The sequence below is a fragment of the Periplaneta americana genome, chromosome 9 (assembly GCF_040183065.1).
Source record: "Periplaneta americana isolate PAMFEO1 chromosome 9, P.americana_PAMFEO1_priV1, whole genome shotgun sequence".
Taxonomy (NCBI): Eukaryota; Metazoa; Arthropoda; class Insecta; order Blattodea; family Blattidae; genus Periplaneta; species Periplaneta americana.
The window spans coordinates 39,672,653-39,691,846 of NC_091125.1; the positions used below are offsets into that span (position 1 = coordinate 39,672,653).

The window sequence follows — 19,194 nt, forward strand, 5'->3', positions numbered from 1 at the left end:
GATGAGTAGCCCCTCCCTTTAGTTCAGCTCGTAAAATTATGCTTACTAACAGCTGCACCACGGGAAGGTAGGGATGGGACATGGGGTATTTGTCCAGGTTGGTTCCTTAAAGCCTTCAATGGGAAGGATTAATGGCTCTCCCCCCTGTATCCGGCAGATACCCTTTTGCAGCCTAGTTTAACATGTGCATGGCAGGAATTAATGGATTTAAGAAAGGTAAGACCTTTAAAATTGAAGACATTTTCTTATTAAAGAAAAACCTATTTTTCAGTATAGAGGTTTCTAAATTTATTATATTTAAACATTCATAACTCTGGTTGCGTACATCACTTACGCTCATTATGCTATTTTTTGTTTCATTGACATGTTTTACTTAGACCTTAGTTTCCAAAATAAGTGAAAATGTAGTATAGTGGTTTTTCTGGCATCTGTGTATCAACAAGAACGTCCAAATTTTCAGTCTTAATTTGTCTCTGTTTATTTTATATAAATTCTCACATTTAACAACACATTTACACTGATCTGTTTGAATCACACATGAATTTGACTACTGCTGTTCATCTCTGCGTTTTGGACAAGTGACCACACCCTTCACTGTCTGATCACTGTGGCCAATCTTCTTCAATAACCACATGTAGGACGATTTATTTTTCTAGGAGATAGTTTTCTCGGAATATGAAGCTTCCGTGTTTTATTAGTAGAAGTTCAGCAGATATAGTTGCTGATCTGTCGCCTTCTGAATTTAGAAATGGAAGTCTTGGTCACAGTATATCCTGTTTATCATCTGGCACAAAGCATGTATCTTGTCATAGAAATAAGTCTGTCTCTCATGGGTAAGAATGCTTGGTCTTATGATTTCCAGCATGTCTGTAAAACTTGCAGGCACATTACCACGAAGAATATTGAACTGCATAATTTCTGAATGCAGAGAACTTCTAGTAAGCACTTGTCCAGAAGCTTCTTTCCTTATTTCAAACTGGTGAATTTGAGTTATATTTGGAATGTTCTTAATTTTTATTGTCTCAAATTTTAATTTGCCAGTCAAAGGTCGAAATGGATACCTTTCCTGATTCTGTTCCTATGGCAAATGGAATTATAGATTCAGCTGACTACTTTGTGCTACTTTCAGAACATAATTTATGCTAGTGCAAGAGTTCTTTCGGAATGCCCTTTTGAAACATACGAAACATAGATGTGGTTGAAACTTTGTGTGACCAGTTGTCAAAAAAGATTTTTACAGCATAGATTATCGCACATTACTTGCCACATCAGATATCTCATTAATAAGTTTTTATTTTGTCCAACACAATTAATGGCATGCAGTAGCACAGTACCAGCACTGGAAATACTACAACTGCACTGTAAACTTTGCACATTGAACTATTAGACCTAAACATTTATATCCTACTATATTATACGTGATTTAATTTTTGTTGGAAATACAGTAATACTAAAATTATTTTTTATTGTGTTACTGTTTTGTACAATAATAATCTATTTTAGCGGCTCGTTGAGAACTAAAGTCGTGGCAATAGTAATGAAATACGGGTCCTTCTCTCTTTCCCTTTCGGTGTAATAAACATATCAGCAAACATCCTCCTCTATATGTGACAATGCATCTTAGCCCAGCCTGTCAGAATTGGTTTATTTTTTCTCCCAATGTTAGAACTGAAATACTGTTATTATACACACTGATTGTGTAGGCACATATCGACACACCTGTGTTGTAGAAGAACAGGAAATGTTTCGTTTAAGTGCTTGTGTTTACTGTGCTAATGTCTATCTGTGTTACCCGATGTTTCAGTATTCAGATACAGTTCATAGTTCTAAATCTGCCGTATTGAATTCATACAAATTGTCACATCATTATTTTGCATCTCAAAAACTCTCCACACATCAGATTTAATTTCTCACTTTCTGCCTCCTTTCACCTTCATAAGGAGTAAATTTGCACAAAATAATGCCATATTCGTATTCTGTGACCTAAAATATGCCCAGATATAAAATTTCATTGAGATCGGACAACATGATATTTCTCCTTTCCATTAGACTCTGCCTTTGGTTATGATATTTAAAAAAATTATCCAAAATATTTAATCTAAATTGTAGTTGTAGAAAGTAACGTTCATTTTGAATTTTAAAGTTCCATATTGAAAAGTTAAAAAATTTTGAAAACTTTCAACCCACCTCCCTTTCCTCTTCTCTTCTCTCTTGTAGGAGATGAAATTTGAAAAACCCTCAAAAGTCTAAACGAATTGTAGAAAAGAGCCTTTGTTAAATTTCAAGGCTGCATGTCTGTTGATTCACAAGATATAACAGTGAATTTTGACATCTCTACCTCCACTTTTGTTGCACTCCTTAATGTTCGTATTTGCAAAACTCCGTCTTACTTCTTCACTAGGGATTAAAAGAAACCTATACACAAGAAGGAGATATGATGATAAGTCAGTCTGTTGATCATAAAACAGCTTATATGTATATAAATTGTGTTATAGTAATGGAAAATATTACACGGTGGGAACTGGTCCCTTTTCGTCTTCAACTAAATTATCAAAATTTCCAGTGTTCCAACCTACTTATGACTTTGAAACTTATACTGTGGTTAGTTTACACATAAAAGAACACAGAACTGTAAAAAACGAAAATAGCAACATTTCACCCCTTTTTGTTAATTAGCAATTTACTCGAAAACTGTGAGCCGGGAACTAGTCCATTTTCATATGCACGAATACATATATTAAGTTAAAAAAAAAACAGGTGCTTCATCTGGTAAATCAAGTGCAGTATGATTTATTTCGTATTGTCTGTATTTTATTATAAGTGTTTTAACTGCTTTTGGACAAATGAAAAACATTGACTGCTTGTACTATTTATTTTTATAATGTGCTATTTACCTTGGTTAATGTTAATTTGTGTATTTAATATTTTAGGCATCTTCATCAGTTAAAGAAGATAAAGATGATATTCCTGTCTTGGATCCAGAATCTGGACTTGAAGCAAATAACTGCAAAGATTTCCAAGTGTTCATCAATTTGGTAGATCTGATGCGAGATATACTGCTTAGTGTTGATTCCAGTCGCTTTGAAAAATGGGTTCACTCTTTTTGCTATGAAGTAATCTCTGAATCTTCTCGGAAGCCTCTTGTTAGTGGCTTCTACAAACTTCTGACTGTGGCGCTTCAGCTCTGTGACACAATGGATTTCTTTGGAGTAAGTAACCAAAAACAATAATATAGAAGATTAACGAGAAATAGACCTTTACTGAAATATAGTTGTAGAAGTTACGAGAGAGATAAGAAAACAACACTGAAATGAGAATATTCCTTAAAATTTTAATTACTAGTATCATAACTGTCACACACTGTCACTTTCTCATTACAGAAAGTATAAAGGCAAAATATTGTGTTGCTGTAGAATTTGCTAACGAGGTTTTCACGAAAATGCATGTTTTCAGTGTCCCTGCTAATTGAAAAAGTAGCTGTAAGTGTGTCGTTTTTCTGTCTGCCTGTCTATCTAACACAATTTCTTCTGAACTATTGGACAGAGTTCGTTTATATTCATTATCTGCGAGTCAAATGACTAGGAAATTATACATATGAAAAATATACATTTTACTAAGCAGTTAATGGATGTTTATTTAAAAACCTAAAACACACAAAATAATTTATTTAAAATCATTTCATCTTTTTCACATAAGATCATATAATAAAATAAATAGAATACCTATACAGTATATCTTTCCGAAAACTTTTTTTGGTCAAGGAAATGATTTTTTGTAGAATTATGCTTTTAATTGGTCATGAACTTACATTTCTTGGGATTATTTTTCTTTGGTATTGGCAGCAGCACTGTCTTAGTAAAATCTTCAGGCCATTCGAAATATATGAGAAAGGTGAATGGCCTGAAGATTTTACAGAGACGGTCTTGCTGCCAAGAAATGTAAGGAGTTCAGAACTATCAGACTGATATCGCACTCGGCGAAGATTCTTCTGCGAATACTGAATTGATGTTTATATTCTAAGATGGAAGGACAGTTGAAAGAAGAGTAGTTTGGCTTCAGAAAAAGAAAAGATATAAAGGATGCAATTGGACTACTTTGAACAATTGGCAAAAGATACCTAGAGAAGAATAAAGAAGTGTATATAGTGTTCGCGTAGGCTTCCGCGGCTGGTGTACATGGTGTGTGGATAAGCTTCAGGGCTTCTACCGCGTTGTCTTGGTGTTCTTGGCTGACGTTTCGACCACTGTGTTGTGGCCATCTTCAGAGCAGTTGTTGGATAAGGAAATAGTCTGCCAGCTCTTATGTATATATATATATAGTAGTCTCGATGGGGGGAGTAATTGCTGTGACAGGTCGTAGGTTCTCCTTCTGGCATCTGATTGGTCCTACGTGGTCCAATCCGGTTGAGGTCTGTATGAAGGGGAGTATTAATATTAAATACTGGCCCTCATAAGGTCCGAAAGAGTGACCTTGATACCGTGCCCGATGTCCGGATGAAGGGGGGGGGGGTGCCACGTACATGTGGAAACCTGGCTTCTCGTTCCTAAGTATGATCTTGGAATAGGCTTCCCCATGAGTTGCTGAGTTGTAACCCCTCGTCCTTGTTGATGTTGTTTGATGTGGGAAGGCTTCTTTAACCAGTCTTCTGTATAAGTTGTCTTCTTTATCTATTATCTTGATATTGTCGAATTCGATGGCATGGCCTGAATCTGCTGAGTGTAAGGCTATTGCTGATTTTTCGTATGGTCCGTATTTGCAGAGTCGGATGTGTTCCTTCCTTCTATCTTCCACCGTACGTCCAGTTTGCCCTATGTATTTTGAACTGCAGGAGCAAGGGATCATGTATATTCCGGCTGATTGGAGGTATGGAAGTTTATCTTTGACTTTGACTAATGAGTGGGAAATCTTGTGTGGGGCGTTGTATACCGTCTTGATATTGAATTTCCTCAGTAATTTCCCAATTCTGTCTGTGGTTCCTTCTATGTCACTCAAGGTCACTCTTTCGGACCTTACTCCCCTTCACACAGACTTCAACCGGATTGGACCACGTGGGACCAATCAGATGCCAGAAGGAGAACCTAGGACCTATCACAAGAATTACTCCCCCCATCGAGACTACTATATATATATATATATATATATATATATATATATATATATATATATATATATATATATATATAAGAGCTGGCAGACTATTTCCTTATCCAACAACTGCTCTGAAGATGGCCACAACACAGCGGTCGAAACGTCAGCCAAGAACACCAAGACAACGTGGTAGAAGCCCTGAAGCTTATCCACACACCAAGTGTATATAGTATTTGTGGACCTAGAAAAGGTGTTTGCCAGAATGGATTGGAACAAACTAATGAACATCCTGAAGAAAATAAGTCTGGATTGGAAAGACAGGATGCTGTTCAGTAACCTACGAGGGGGATCCAGGAAATAACGACCGTTCGCGCATACCCGCCGCGCAGCTGACTCCCCTTCCTTGTTTGAAAGTCAACTGGCTTCCTTAACATGTGTTCTCATAATGTTGTGAGTACTGGTTGCAACAAGTCGCCATTGTGCATTTTGTGTTACTTCAAAATGAACGACGTGATTGATAATCCCGCCGACTGTGAGGTGAGGAGTGTGATTCGATTTTTGAATGCCCGACATTTGAAACCTGCAGAAATTTACCGGCAATTGAAAGAAATGTATGGTGATACTGTAATGAATGAAAGAAATGTGAGAAAATAATGCGAAATGTTCAACAATGGGCGAACAAATGTCCACGATGAAACTCGACCAGGACGCCCATCACTCATCACAGAAGACCTGAAGACTAAAGTGAACGATAGAATCTTGCAGGACAGGCGCACATCACTCGACGAATTGCATATTGCCTTTCCTGACATTTCTCGTTCTTTGCTTGGTGAAATTGTGTCGCAACATCTTGGCTACCACAAAATCTGTGCACGATGGGTTCCACGGCAACTGAGTGACCAACACAAAACTCAGAGAATGGCCTCAGCATTGACATTCTTGATGGGATATCACACAGATGGAGACGCCTTTCTTGATCAAATTGTGACTGGTGATGAGACCTGGGTATCTTACAACACCCCAGAGACCAAGCGCCAATCACGTCAGTGGCATCATCCCTCATCACCCAAGAAACCGAGAAAATTCAAACAGACTCTCTCAACACAAAAAGTCATGGCTACTGTTTTTTGGGATCGTAAAGGTGTTCTTTTGCTGGATTTCATGCCAAAAGGCACTATGATCAATGCAAATCGTTATTGTGAGACTTTACGAAAACTACTGCGAGCCATTCAAAACAAGAGGCGAGGAATGCTTTCGAGAGGAGTTGTGTTTCTTCACGACAAAGCCCGCCCGCACACTGCTGCTTCAACTCGAGAATTGCTGGATCAATTCGGTTGGGAAATGTTTGATCATCCGCCCTATAGTCCAGACCTTGGTCCTAGCGATTTTCACCTTTTCACTAAGCTGAAAGACTTTCTGAGTGGTACGTGTTTTGGAAGTGATGAAGAGTTGAAGAAGACAGTGAACACCTGGCTTAATGAACTGGCGGCAGAGGAGTATAACACGGGAATTCTAAAGCTAGTGAACAGATACGACAAATGTTTAAATGTAGGTGGTGATTATGTAGAGAAGTAAAGGAAGCTTCAGTTATGTAACAGACTTTGTTTTTTCAAATAAATATATTTTTTTTAATTATTACAACAAAACGGTCGTTATTTCCTGGATCCCCCTCGTATATATGAAATAATGAATCAGGATAGAAGAAGAAATGTCTGAAGAAAGCGAAATAGGGAGAGGAGTATGACAAGGATGCTCTTTATCATCTACACTGTTCCACATCTATTTGGAGGATTTAGTGAAGAACTGTTTTCAGAACATGGGAGAGGTAAAAGTAGGAGGAAGTAGAATAAAGTGCATAAGATCTATTGATGATATGGCATTGTTAGCTGAAGAGGAAATCACACTATGGGATATACTACTTTAGCTAAATGACAGCTGTGAGCAGTAAAAGCTGATAAGGGTAATTGCACTGTAATAATGAATGCTCAAGACATGAATGACAAAATTAACACATTTTTTCACGAAAATAACATCACAGAAATAAAAACAGATCCAACAACAAAATATCAAACAATAGTCAAAAATACAATAAATCAAAACACTCACATCATACCTAACAACAAAAAACAACAATTGAAACAAATTAAACCTCACGCACCTAAATTAAATGCATTGCCAAAAATTCACAAACAAAACATACCAATCAGGCCTCTTATTAACTACAAGAATGCACCAGCATACAAATTAGCGAAATATATAGACAACATTATAAGAAATAGTATACAATTTGAAAACCCAACAACAATAATCAACACCATAGACCTAGTTAACAAAATAAAACACAAACACATTCCACACAACACAACATTAGCATTATTTGACATTGAAAACCTATATACAAACATACCAGTAACAGAAACACTTGAAATACTTCGAAAAATGCTTATCAAAAATAACATACCACAGACTCACATTGACGAAATTATACACATTACAGAGATTATTACTAAACAAAATTATTTCACACATAACAATAAATATTATACACAAACTGAAGGATTACCAATGGGTTCACCTATATCAAGTATATTGGCTGAAATCTTTATTCACAACATAGAACAAACACTCATACTAAACACCGATAACAACAAACACGCAGAGAAAATAATGTACCGGCATTGATATGTAGATGACATAATAGTCCTATATAATGGAAACAAAAGACAAATAAAAAACCTACATCAACAACTCAACAAAATACATCCCAAATTAAATTATACAATAGAAATGGAACATAACCAAGCTATAAACTTCTTAGACATCACCATAACCAAAACAAATAACAGACACGAATTCAAAATATACAGGAAACCCACTACAACCACAACACATATACACAATTCATAAAATCATCCCATACAACATAAATATGCAGCTTTCCGTACAATGACACACAGATTAATTAATATACCAATGAACAATGACAACTACACTGAAGAATTAAACACAATAAAATATATAGCACAAGACAATGGATACAACCCTAACATAATAGACACACTATTAAAAAAAGGCAAAACAAAAACAGAACAAACCAACACAAACACCACGCGAGAACAAATACATAACATTAACATATCACAATACCAATACTCACAAAATTGCAACTTCATTCAGAAAACTAAAATACAAGATAGCATACAAAACAAATAATACAACACAGAAATACCTAAATAATCACGTTAAACATTCAAATAAATATAATTCAACTGGAATTTACAAATTAAAATGCAATAGTTGCCCACATTTTTACATAAGACAGACAGGAAGATCCTTTCACACAAGATATAATAAACATATTAAAGCTATAACCAAACCCCGCATCACGTCAAATTATGCAGATCACATTATCAACAATAATCATGACTACAATAATATAGAAACAGATATGGAAATTTTACACATCTCACCAAAAAGTTCATAATTAAACATCCTAGAACAGTACGAAATATATAAGAATACAATAGCATACCCACAATATATACTTAACACACAATTGCAGTTCAGTACACACACATTATTCGACGTCATAATACATCATAACACACAAACAGCCAACCCCCACCATAGGAACAACACACCCCCACCCCTACCATCGACAAATGCACATCATAGAGTCAAGATCACCAGTGGTTCAAGAGACACTGAAGATGACGTAAAATAGCATTGAAACAGGCCGTTTGTCGAAGGTATATGCCTTTTTTAACAATTTTACACTTTTTTAACGTAAGACTTGGGATGTATTATAAGCAGTGACATGAACTGCAGTCAGGAAGTCAAAAAGAGGATAGCAATGGCAAAGGAAGCTTTCAATAGAAAAAGGAGCATCTTTTGCGGACCTCTGGGTAAAGAACTAGGGAAGAGATTAGTGGAGTGTAGCATTGTATGGGGCAGAAATACGGACATTACGACGAAATGAAGAGGAGCAAATAGAAGCATTTGAAATGTGGTTATGGAGAAGAATGGAGCATGTGAAGTGGACAGACAGAATAAGAAAAGTTGTGTTAGAAAGAGTAGGTGAAGAAAGAATGATGCTGAAACTGATCAGAAAGAGAAAAAGGAATTAGTTAGGTCACTGACTGAGAAGAAACTGCCTACTGAAAGATGCACTGGAAGGAATGGTGAATGAGAGAAGAGTTTGGGGCAGAAGAAGATATCAGATGATAGACGACATTAAGATATGTGGGTCATATATGGAGAATAAAAGGAAGGCAGAAAATAGGAAAGAATGGAGAACGCTGGTTTTGCAGTGAAAGACCTGCCCGCATGCATTATACATAGTTGCCGTAGCTTTCATGAAAATAGAGGAAATTAATATACTTCATTTTTCTGTTAAAGAATATTATCTATGCACTCATAATTTAGTCTTCACTTGAAAATATTTGAGATAAACATTTCAGTGCTTAAAGATACTGTATCTGTGTTACAATGGAATTAGTCTTTTAGATATTAGTTATAAAATATATGGTAAAGGAATAAACACCGCCTAAAAGTAGTAATAAAAGTAAATCTAGAAGAGCAGGCAGAATTTAGAATAGGTCGCTCGTGCACTGATTATATTTGTACTATTAAAAAAGAATTTTGGAAGAAAGACGTGAAGTCAGTTTAGAAACCCATATTGCATTCAATAATTTTGAAAACCATTTGATTATGTTGATAGGGAGAAATGGTGAAAGAAAATGACGAATAAAGGATTCCTTTCTCACCATATTGAAGTGATAAAAGTTTATATGTTACACAAATCAGACTGTAGTATCTCCAGTCTCTGTTGCAGGAATATGAGAGTGTTGGAAATCAGCCCTCTGACCTCGCAGCTTGCTACTCACTTCTGTGCAGGTTTCTGCAGGAGTTGATGGTTCGACTCCAGCAGTACAAGAATGATCTGCAAGTTGCTTGTCTGCAGACTGTAATAGCTGCTCCTGTTGCCTTGATTGTGCCCCTTTTGCCACATGCAGCTCCAGCTTTTGAGGTGGGTACACGTGTGCATATGTTTCTTTCCAAGCATGGAGATATAAATATCATTCTAACACTAATATTTTATAGAACCATAAGATGTGAGACGTGAATGTCTGATTTCCTGTTCATTATTTATGGGTTACAGGCAATATTTAGAGTTGGGCGAAGCTTGTTATCTCTGGCACATCTTGGATTATCTGCCTTAGAGAAGTGGAATGGTGCATTACCATCACATTTGATGAAGCCCCTACTAATCCAAGTTTTGCCTTACCTTGATCCATTCTTGCGAAGTAAAGGTAAGTTGAATGTGTCAAAGAATTTACTATGTGATTTGTTTGTTCTTTTCTCTTTTATTTAGTAAACTCAGTAGAAATTTGTATTTTTTAAGTATGTATGTATTAGTGTGTGAATATTATTTTTGTTTTGGGTGAGTACAGGTTACAATTGTCGCACAGTTAAAAATGTAAGGCTAAAAAAACCAGTAGTATTACCTTCGAATATTATTTTTGTTTTGGGTGAGTACAGGTTACAATTGTCGCACAGTTAAAAATGTAAGGCTAAAAAAACCAGTAGTATTACCTTCGATTTTTAGCAAAGTAAGTATATGCTATATATATATCTACCTAAATTTTCTCATGAAATTTCGGCCATTGTATGGGACTGGTGCCCACCCAGCATCGTGATGAATTTGAGGAGCTGTGATAGGTAGTGAAATGTGGTTTCGAAGACCAGCTGTAATACTGTAGCTTGGGGGAGGGGGGGATCATCATGCTGACCACATGTTACCCCCATTTTGGTTGGATGATCTTTCACCTCTGCTAAGGCATGTGGAGATAAGACCAGCAGTCGGCTAATCAGTCGTGGCCCTTCATGAGTTGTTACTCCACGGATTTTTATATTTATCTGCCTTTCAAGGAGAGTAGGTATTTTCTCCTTTTATCTTATGTCCCAAATTACCATCCTGACATCATGGCATCTGCTCTTAGTATCTACAGTAATGACGCAGTATGCTAGTTTGGGTAGTGCCTATTGATGATGAATATGTTATTTCTATTTGTATTATTCTTATAATAATTTTATTCATTAGAAATTACCGAAGTTAATTTGGATAGTTGTCGCTATAAATTATTTCATAACATATTAATAAAATGGCTAGTATACTTACAGAAAGTTTTTTAAAGTAAAGCTGTAGAGAGTAGTTACGTTCAATTATTCAGTAAGTCTGATGTGTGTTAATGTTTGCAGATCAAAGCAGTGGTGAGGATGTGTATATCGATACGGAGCTTATGGCTCTCAAAGGAAGGGGTCGCAGCAATTACAGCAAAACTCGAAGAGTGACCAAAAAGAGAATTGTTGAGTGCTCAGATTCAGAACTTTCTCAGCTCCAGCATCACATAATCAGTTTTCTGGGCCAGTTAGACAGTGCCACGTGTTTGGCACTAAGAGACCCTCAGCAAGATGAACAGGATACACAACCCTGGGCTGTTTGCTTGCAGCAGCCTCTCATCTTCCCTCTACCTTTCAAAGATATGAAGCTCAATGTTCACTTAGGTGAGGATATTTTCAGTGCACTTAACGAAACAACAGCGATGTATAAACTAGTAATGCACTTAGCTGCTACAATTTAAATCAGATGTTTTTTAATAGTAAAAGAATTTTCAGATGTTTTGAAAATCTGATAATGAGGACAATGAGTATTACAACAACATCTGTCCCCATCTGAACTCAGTGAAGTCACTGATTGCTCACATAAAATTTAACAGAATTTTTTTCTTTCTTTTATTGATTTTAAAAAGACTCTTTAAAAATGAAAATTTTAAGTAAATGAGACTATTTTCAGTGTAAAAATGGGAACTTACCCGTCAGAACCAGAAAGACTACCTTGAAATTTTTAATTATCTCCTAATGGTTAGTAAGTTATTTTAGGTAATATTTCGAATATCTCTATGAATTGTTATGTATGTACTTTTAAATTAGATTTTATTGTATATTGTCGAAACTTTAATATTAAACTGTTGTTTTCTCAAAAATGGACAGCTAAAAAGTGGAAATAACTCCAAAATAGGAACAACAATAAGAAAAATTGTTGAGAAATATGAACTAGTATTTAAGAGAAATATAAATAAGTTAAGAAAACAGGCAGATGTGTGATTTCTTTTGAAATGTATTTTCAATTTTGAGTAGAGATAAATGTTTTATTCATATTGAGATGCAGTTATTGAATTCACTGGTATCTACTTTAAAATACATTTAAATTACTTTTAGAATTATGCATTATGTTATTACAATTTTTTCAAACTATGATGGGTTTATGTCTCTCTTCAGAAAAAATGATCCCTCGGCTTGTGGAGTTGGCACTGACATCAAGTGATCGCTACACCCGGTTCACAGCATGCGAACTTCTACATGCTGTTATCATGTTTATGTTGGGCTCCAGTGAGTACTTTATTATCTGGTTGACAGCACAATGCTTAAAGGCAGGTTTACATTGATACAGTAAATGAGTTACTAGTACAATTAACTGGCAATCCAGCTACTCACCCACTATTGTCAACAAGAGATAGTGCTAGTGCTGGTACTTGTACTGGTAATAGGGGTAATAAAGTAGCTAACTTGCCAGTTAAGCTATTAATCAGTCACTCAAATTCTTATGTTACTCTCATTCTCCTGATCATCCATAGTACAGTAGAGCATGGCCAGCCATCGAGTCATCGTCAGTGGATTTGAGGATGTAATAATATAATAATAATAATAATAATAATAATAATAATATTTATTAATTCTATACACTTGAGCTACATTAGGCATTGCAGCCCGAAAGAGCAGAAGCTCGTGCTCGGGCGCAGTTCAGATCAGTTATACAAAATATATCACAAAATTACGAGAGTTCATTGAGCACAATCACATTAATAAATGATAAAATACATACAGCATGTAATAACAGGGTCTATATACAAATAGAAAATACAGAAGTACATGAATATTAGAGTAACAATTTTTAACTCAGTTAGCTTAAACAATTAAATAATTAATCTGATTTGTTTTTTAAATCTATGTGTGTTAAGTGTACTTAGCTCAGGGTAAGCTCTAATTAATGTATTATATATTTTGGGTCCAAAATTTCTGCTATGTTTTAATCCAGCAGTTGTGTGGCATTTGGGAGTATTTAGAAAGAAACTGTAGTTTTGTCTCGTCTGGTATTCATGAGGATCAAATTTAAATTTATTGTGGTTTTTATGGAAGTAAATCAGCAATTTTTGTTTATAAATTTGTTCTAGATTTGATACGCCAAATTCCTGAAAAATTAATTTTGTTGGGTAATCAAAAGGTTTATATAGACAAATTTTGATAATTCTTTTTTGGAGCAGATTTAAAGAACGGAGAGTCGATTTTGCCATTCCTCCCCAACCTAAAATACCATACTGAATTATTGATTGACACAGAGATAAGTACACAGTACGCAGAACATAAACAGGTAAATAAGAGCGTAGAATGGAAAATTTGTGGATTGTTTTACGCAATCTGTTACACAGAAAGGAGATATGCTTGTCCCATTTTAAATGTTGGTCAATAATAATGCCTAAATATTTAACTTGTGAGGATATACTCAAAGCGTTACATGAGCAAGTAGGTAGGTTACAATCATGTATAGTTATACTTATATTATACTTATATTGTATTTTCATATTTTTCAGAAAACTTGTATTTTAGTGATGATGTTTGAAAAATGGTCTGAATAATGTACTATGGTGTTCGTTAAACTGTATCATGATCGCGTGTGTTTGAGGGATATTATTGATGCATGTTACAGAAACAACCAAATCCATAAAAGTGATAGTGAACAAATTGTTAAGGACATTAGGATTGAAAATTTCACAATTGTAATGTTCTTCATTACAAGAAAAATATGTTCAGTATTCAACCTTTCTTTATTCAGTCATTCTACAAACAAAACCTAACAATGTCAACAATTAACAAAAAAATGTTCACACCGAGAAAGGAAACATCCTTACATAACACTTCTTCCACTTAAAAAATAAAATATAATCAGCTATTATATTTCACGTGTAATATAATTATACAAAGAAATTTTACATTTCTTCAATGAGCCTTTCCGGAGGCTTAATCTCCCGACAGGCTGTAATACCATCAAGCACTCTATTATTACTGTCACACTCAACGTTAACATTATGTTCTATTGGCAACTCAATATTATCATCACCTGAACAATTTATTTTATCTGCCTCTTTAATCTCTAATGATTCCTTGTTTTCATCCTCACTTTCCCTTCGATCAAAAATTGAATCTCCCCATGCAACAGGAACATTGGACCTTTTACTAAGCTGATTCACATGTCGAATTCATCTGCTCTGCAAAGAAGGTATAGCCACCCTGAATCGACGAGGGCCCAAAACTTGTTCTATTATTCCTGCAATCCATGAACCTTCCTTTTTTCAGTAGTCTTTGACCCATACTTTCTCCCTACTTGCCAAGGTCTATTTATCCCATCATATTTCTGAATCTGTTTCTCTTGAGCCTGTTGCACTTTGTTACTATTTGTAGTTGGCCTGAGTAAATCCAATCTACATCTAATGTTTCTTGAGAAGCGACTCAGCAGGGGAAATGTCAGTTGTATAGTGTTTTGTATTCCTATAGTCAATCTGAAATCTTTGTAATGCTAATTCAATTAATCCCTGATCACCAGCCCTGCCTAATGCTTTAAGTATAGCCTTCTTGATTGTGTGGACCGAATTTTCAGCCGCCCCATTAGTTGCAGCATAATATGGAGCTCCTGACTTAAATTCTATACCATTATGTATTAAAAAATTCTGAAACTTCTCGGATTTAAATGATGAATAATTATCCGATACCAGTGTCTCCGGAAGTCCAAAACGAGCAAACACTTGTCGTAAATAGGCGATTGAAATATCACAGGTCATACTTTTAGTAACAAAAGCTTCCACCCACTTTGAATGGCTATCAAGAATAACAAAAATATAATGATTCAATATAGGGCCTAAATAGTCTATGTGTAACCTGGACCAGGGTTTTTGTGTATATTCCCAAGGTATCAAACTATGTTTTGGAGGGTTGTCTCTATTCTCTGCACATTCTTTACAACTACTTACGAGTGACTCAATGTCTTGATCCATATGTGGCCACCAAACATAGGAGCATGCAAGCGATTTAACTTTAACTATCCCCATGTGAGAGGCATGCAATTCTTGCAATACTCTTGTCCTTAATCCCTCAGGAATAAAAACTCGATATCCCCATAACAAAATATCCCTAACTACGTAAGCTCTTCTTTATGCCTACGGAATGGAACTAACTTCTCATTTACCTTTTCTGGCTACCCAAACTTGGTAAAGTTTATTACTTGGATTATTGTTAAGTCTTTTCTTGTATAAGCAACAATTTCCTTATACTTAAGAGGAAAATCAGAATTAGAATCGAAAATATAATCAAGAGCTATTTCCTCCGGTTCATCAAACAACAATTTCCACAATTTGGGACATCTGGCCAAAATCTACGGCTGACCACTAGGATCCAGAATACAAAGCAGAGGTTAAATGAAAAATACAATATGATTGCGGAGAGAATATGGAACAATGAAAAATTTAAAAATAAAGTACAGTTTGAGTTCGGAGAAACATGAGATGAAAAGACATTGAAGAGTAATGAGATGAAGTGGAAAAAAAAAATTACATACTATTATACAAGTGATTGTGTAAAATGGATAATGAATCTCTCAATACCATTAGACAAATTTTGTTAATGTCCTCATTAGAAAATTTAAGAGAAAGGAGAATGGTTTTGGTTAACTTAAATGAAGTTCCTAGCGCCAAAAAGAAGTCCTTTCACTTCCCATGTATTAATATTCATCTTGTATCTCTCACTGAAGTGAGGAATACATGGGTTGTAAATAGACTTCTTTTCATTGTCAACGTTGTTGGCCTGTTGATCATCCTTCTCGAAACGGACAGTGGGGTCAAGAATGAGGCTTCTTTGATTCCGGCGATACTTCAGGAAGTGGGGCTCTTGACAGCCAGTCAGCTACATTTTTATTAGATGAAACATATTCTATCGCAAATTGATAATTGGCCAAATACAAGGCCCATCGCTGTAGTGTATTTGCAGCACAAGCTGGAATACCACGTTTTGGACCAAATCTAGTCTGAAGAGGTTTATGATGAGAAATTAAAGTCCACTGTCTACCAAACAAATAAGCATGAAATTTCTTTACGCCAAAAATGATGGCTAAGCTTTCTTTTTGCACCATAGAATAAGCTTCTTCGGATTTCGACAACATTCTATTGGCATAACCTATAGGCTTTTCCACATTATTTTTTTTCTGGAGTAACACTGCCCCTAACCCATGACTAGAAGCATCAACTGCTAATCTAAGAGGACAGTCCGGATCATAATGAGCTAAGGATCTAGATGAACAGACTAATTTTTTTATTCCAATAAATGCTCTTTCACATTAAATACTCCATTTCCAAGGATTATTCTTTTTCAAAAGTTTATACAAGGGGTTCAATGTCTCTGTCACCTTAGGTAAAAATTTTGATATGTATGTAACATAACCTAAGAAAGACTGCAATTCTTGAACATAAGTTGGTCTAGGGGCATCCCGTACTGCTTTAATTTTTTCATCTGTAGTATGAATGCCATTAGCATCAATCTTAAACCCAAGGAAATTTAAAGATTCCCTACCAATTTCACATTTCTTTTCAGAAACAGTCAATCCTGCTGCTTCTAATCGACGCAGCACTTGAGTTAGACGACTTTCTAATTCATGTAAATCTTTAGGCCTACCTCCAACTATAAAATCATCCAACAGGGTTGCTGTCCCCTCAACGCCTTCCAATAATATATCAAATTGTTTTTGAAACTTAGCAAGCCCTGAGGCCACTCCAAAAGGTAAGCGAGTATATTGTAATAAACCCTTACGAGTTTTAATAGTAACCAATTTTCCCGTGACTTTTCATCTAACTCCATTTGTTGGTAAGCATTAGAAAGGTCTAACCTAGCAAAGATTTTACACCCTTGCACTTTTTGAAATATATACTCAGGTGTGGGTAAAGGATGTTGGTCAACTTTTAGAAGGGGGTTTTGTTATTTTACGATGCTGTATCAACATCTGAGGTTATTTAGCATCTGAATGATATGAAGGTGATAATGCCAGTGAAATGAGTCCGTGGTCCAACACCGAAAGTTACCCATCTTTTGTTCGTATTGGGTTGAGGGAAAACCCCGGAAAAAACCTCAGCCAGGTAACTTGCCCGACCAGGATTCGAACCCAGGCCACCTGGTTTCGCAGCCAGACGCGCTGACCGTTACTCCACAGGTGTAGACGAAGGGGGTTTAACGTTAGTTTAAAATCACCACAAATTCGAATACCCCTTTTTTTTAATACTGGCACAATAGGAGATCCGAATGGACTATAGTCCACTGGAACTAGAATACCTTCATTAGTTAATCTATTTAGTTCTGTTTCTACACCTTCTCTTAAAGCAAAAGGCACATTTCTGGCCCAAATAAATTTCAGCTGAGTGGCTTTTGTTAATTCTAATGATAACTTTCCCTTCTTAAAAGAGCCTAATTTATCTGAAAAAAACAGAGGGAAATTTAGCTTTCATCCTTCTAGCCAAAGCTGAATTTTCTGAACTCCAAAAACAATCATTATTCGGTTTAGATATTTTAAAGCCTATATGGTTGGCGGCCCAACAAAGGGGGGCCATTTGAATCTACAAATACAATGGAAGAACTCCATAAAATGTCTCATTATACTTCACATAAAAATTAATCATTCCAAGTGGTTTAGCTTGAGTCTTAAAGTAGGTTAGAAAAGTTTTATCGGTGTTCAGCAAATTACAATTAGAAAATTGATTTTGAAATATTGAAAATGGTAGTATGGTCAAGGCACAACCAGTATCTATTTCAAACTTGACTGGTACGTCATCTAAAACTAACACTGAAGTGAAAGGAGGTGACCTTGAAATTGTCGAATTCACATGAAACGTTTCTTTATCAGACTCTACAGAACTAATAAAATTACTCTTAACATTTTTAGTCACATTTTCCACTAAACACTTTTGTTCTTTTTTGCATCCTTTTTTTAAATGACCAACTGGTCCACACTTGTCACATTTTAGATTTCTGAAGCGGCAAAATGCAGCACTATGTCCATATACACCACAGACGAGACATGTTCTTGAGTTTCTTTTCTTTTTCTTTTCTTCATACTTCTGTAGCCTACATAACCAATATGTTCCTCTTTCACTTGTATTAATGTCTTTGATGTTGATAAGTCATACTGGAAAGCCGCAGACTCTTTAGCAGAGGCGATACATATAGCCTTCTCTAAAGAAAGTTGAAGACGATCCTCCTCAAACAGTCTGTCCTTGACTGGTCCTTTATTTAAACCAATGATGAACTGATCTAAAATTCTATCTTCCAAATCATTATTATACTTGCAAGGTGAGACTAGAGAACGCAAGCAAGCCAGCCAGTCTGATAAGGATTCCCCCTCTTCCCAACTAGCAAAATGAAATTTAAGTCGAAAAGACATTATAGATAGTTCTGGCAAGAAATGTCTTTCAAGATGTATTAACAATGTACTAAAAGATACATTCTCTGGCTTCTTTGGTGCACATAAATTACTAATAAGTTTGTAGCCATCTTCGTCCAAACTATTTAAAAACAAAGCTTTTTTTTTTGTTAGCAAGAAAGAAATTTGTAACTCTTCTTTTATGAACTAACCAATCATGGTTCCCAGGGTTGAATTAATTCATTTTTCCAACATACCTTCCTTCTGCCATGTTTGTTTTCCACGTATATCTGAATATTCTTCTAATATGTAGTTTTCCTCGTCGTCAATGTAATGTTCTTCATTACAAGAAAAATATGTTCAGTATTCAACCTTTCTTTATTCAGTCATTCTACAAACAAAAGCTAACAATGTCAACAATTAACAAAAGAATGTTCATACCGAGAAAGGAAACATCCTTACTTAACAACAATTAACAAAGCAAAGAATTTAATAAACTTATGATGATTGTTATTGTTCATCCATGAAGTACT

The 19,194-nt window shown here is 35.5% G+C and overlaps 1 protein-coding gene across 7 annotated transcripts in view; it reads left to right on the plus strand.

Annotated features, from left to right (window-relative positions):
* LOC138705841 (DNA-dependent protein kinase catalytic subunit-like) overlaps window positions 1-19,194 on the plus strand; it is a 290,093-nt gene that overhangs the window by 97,879 nt on the left and 173,020 nt on the right. For all 7 annotated transcript variants that reach the window (XM_069834521.1, XM_069834522.1, XM_069834520.1 and 4 more), the window contains 5 exons: window positions 2,931-3,209; window positions 9,923-10,117; window positions 10,250-10,400; window positions 11,350-11,655; window positions 12,430-12,540. In XM_069834521.1, coding sequence (XP_069690622.1) covers window positions 2,931-3,209; window positions 9,923-10,117; window positions 10,250-10,400; window positions 11,350-11,655; window positions 12,430-12,540 — 1,042 coding nt within the window. The remainder of the gene's footprint in view (window positions 1-2,930; window positions 3,210-9,922; window positions 10,118-10,249; window positions 10,401-11,349; window positions 11,656-12,429; window positions 12,541-19,194) is intronic.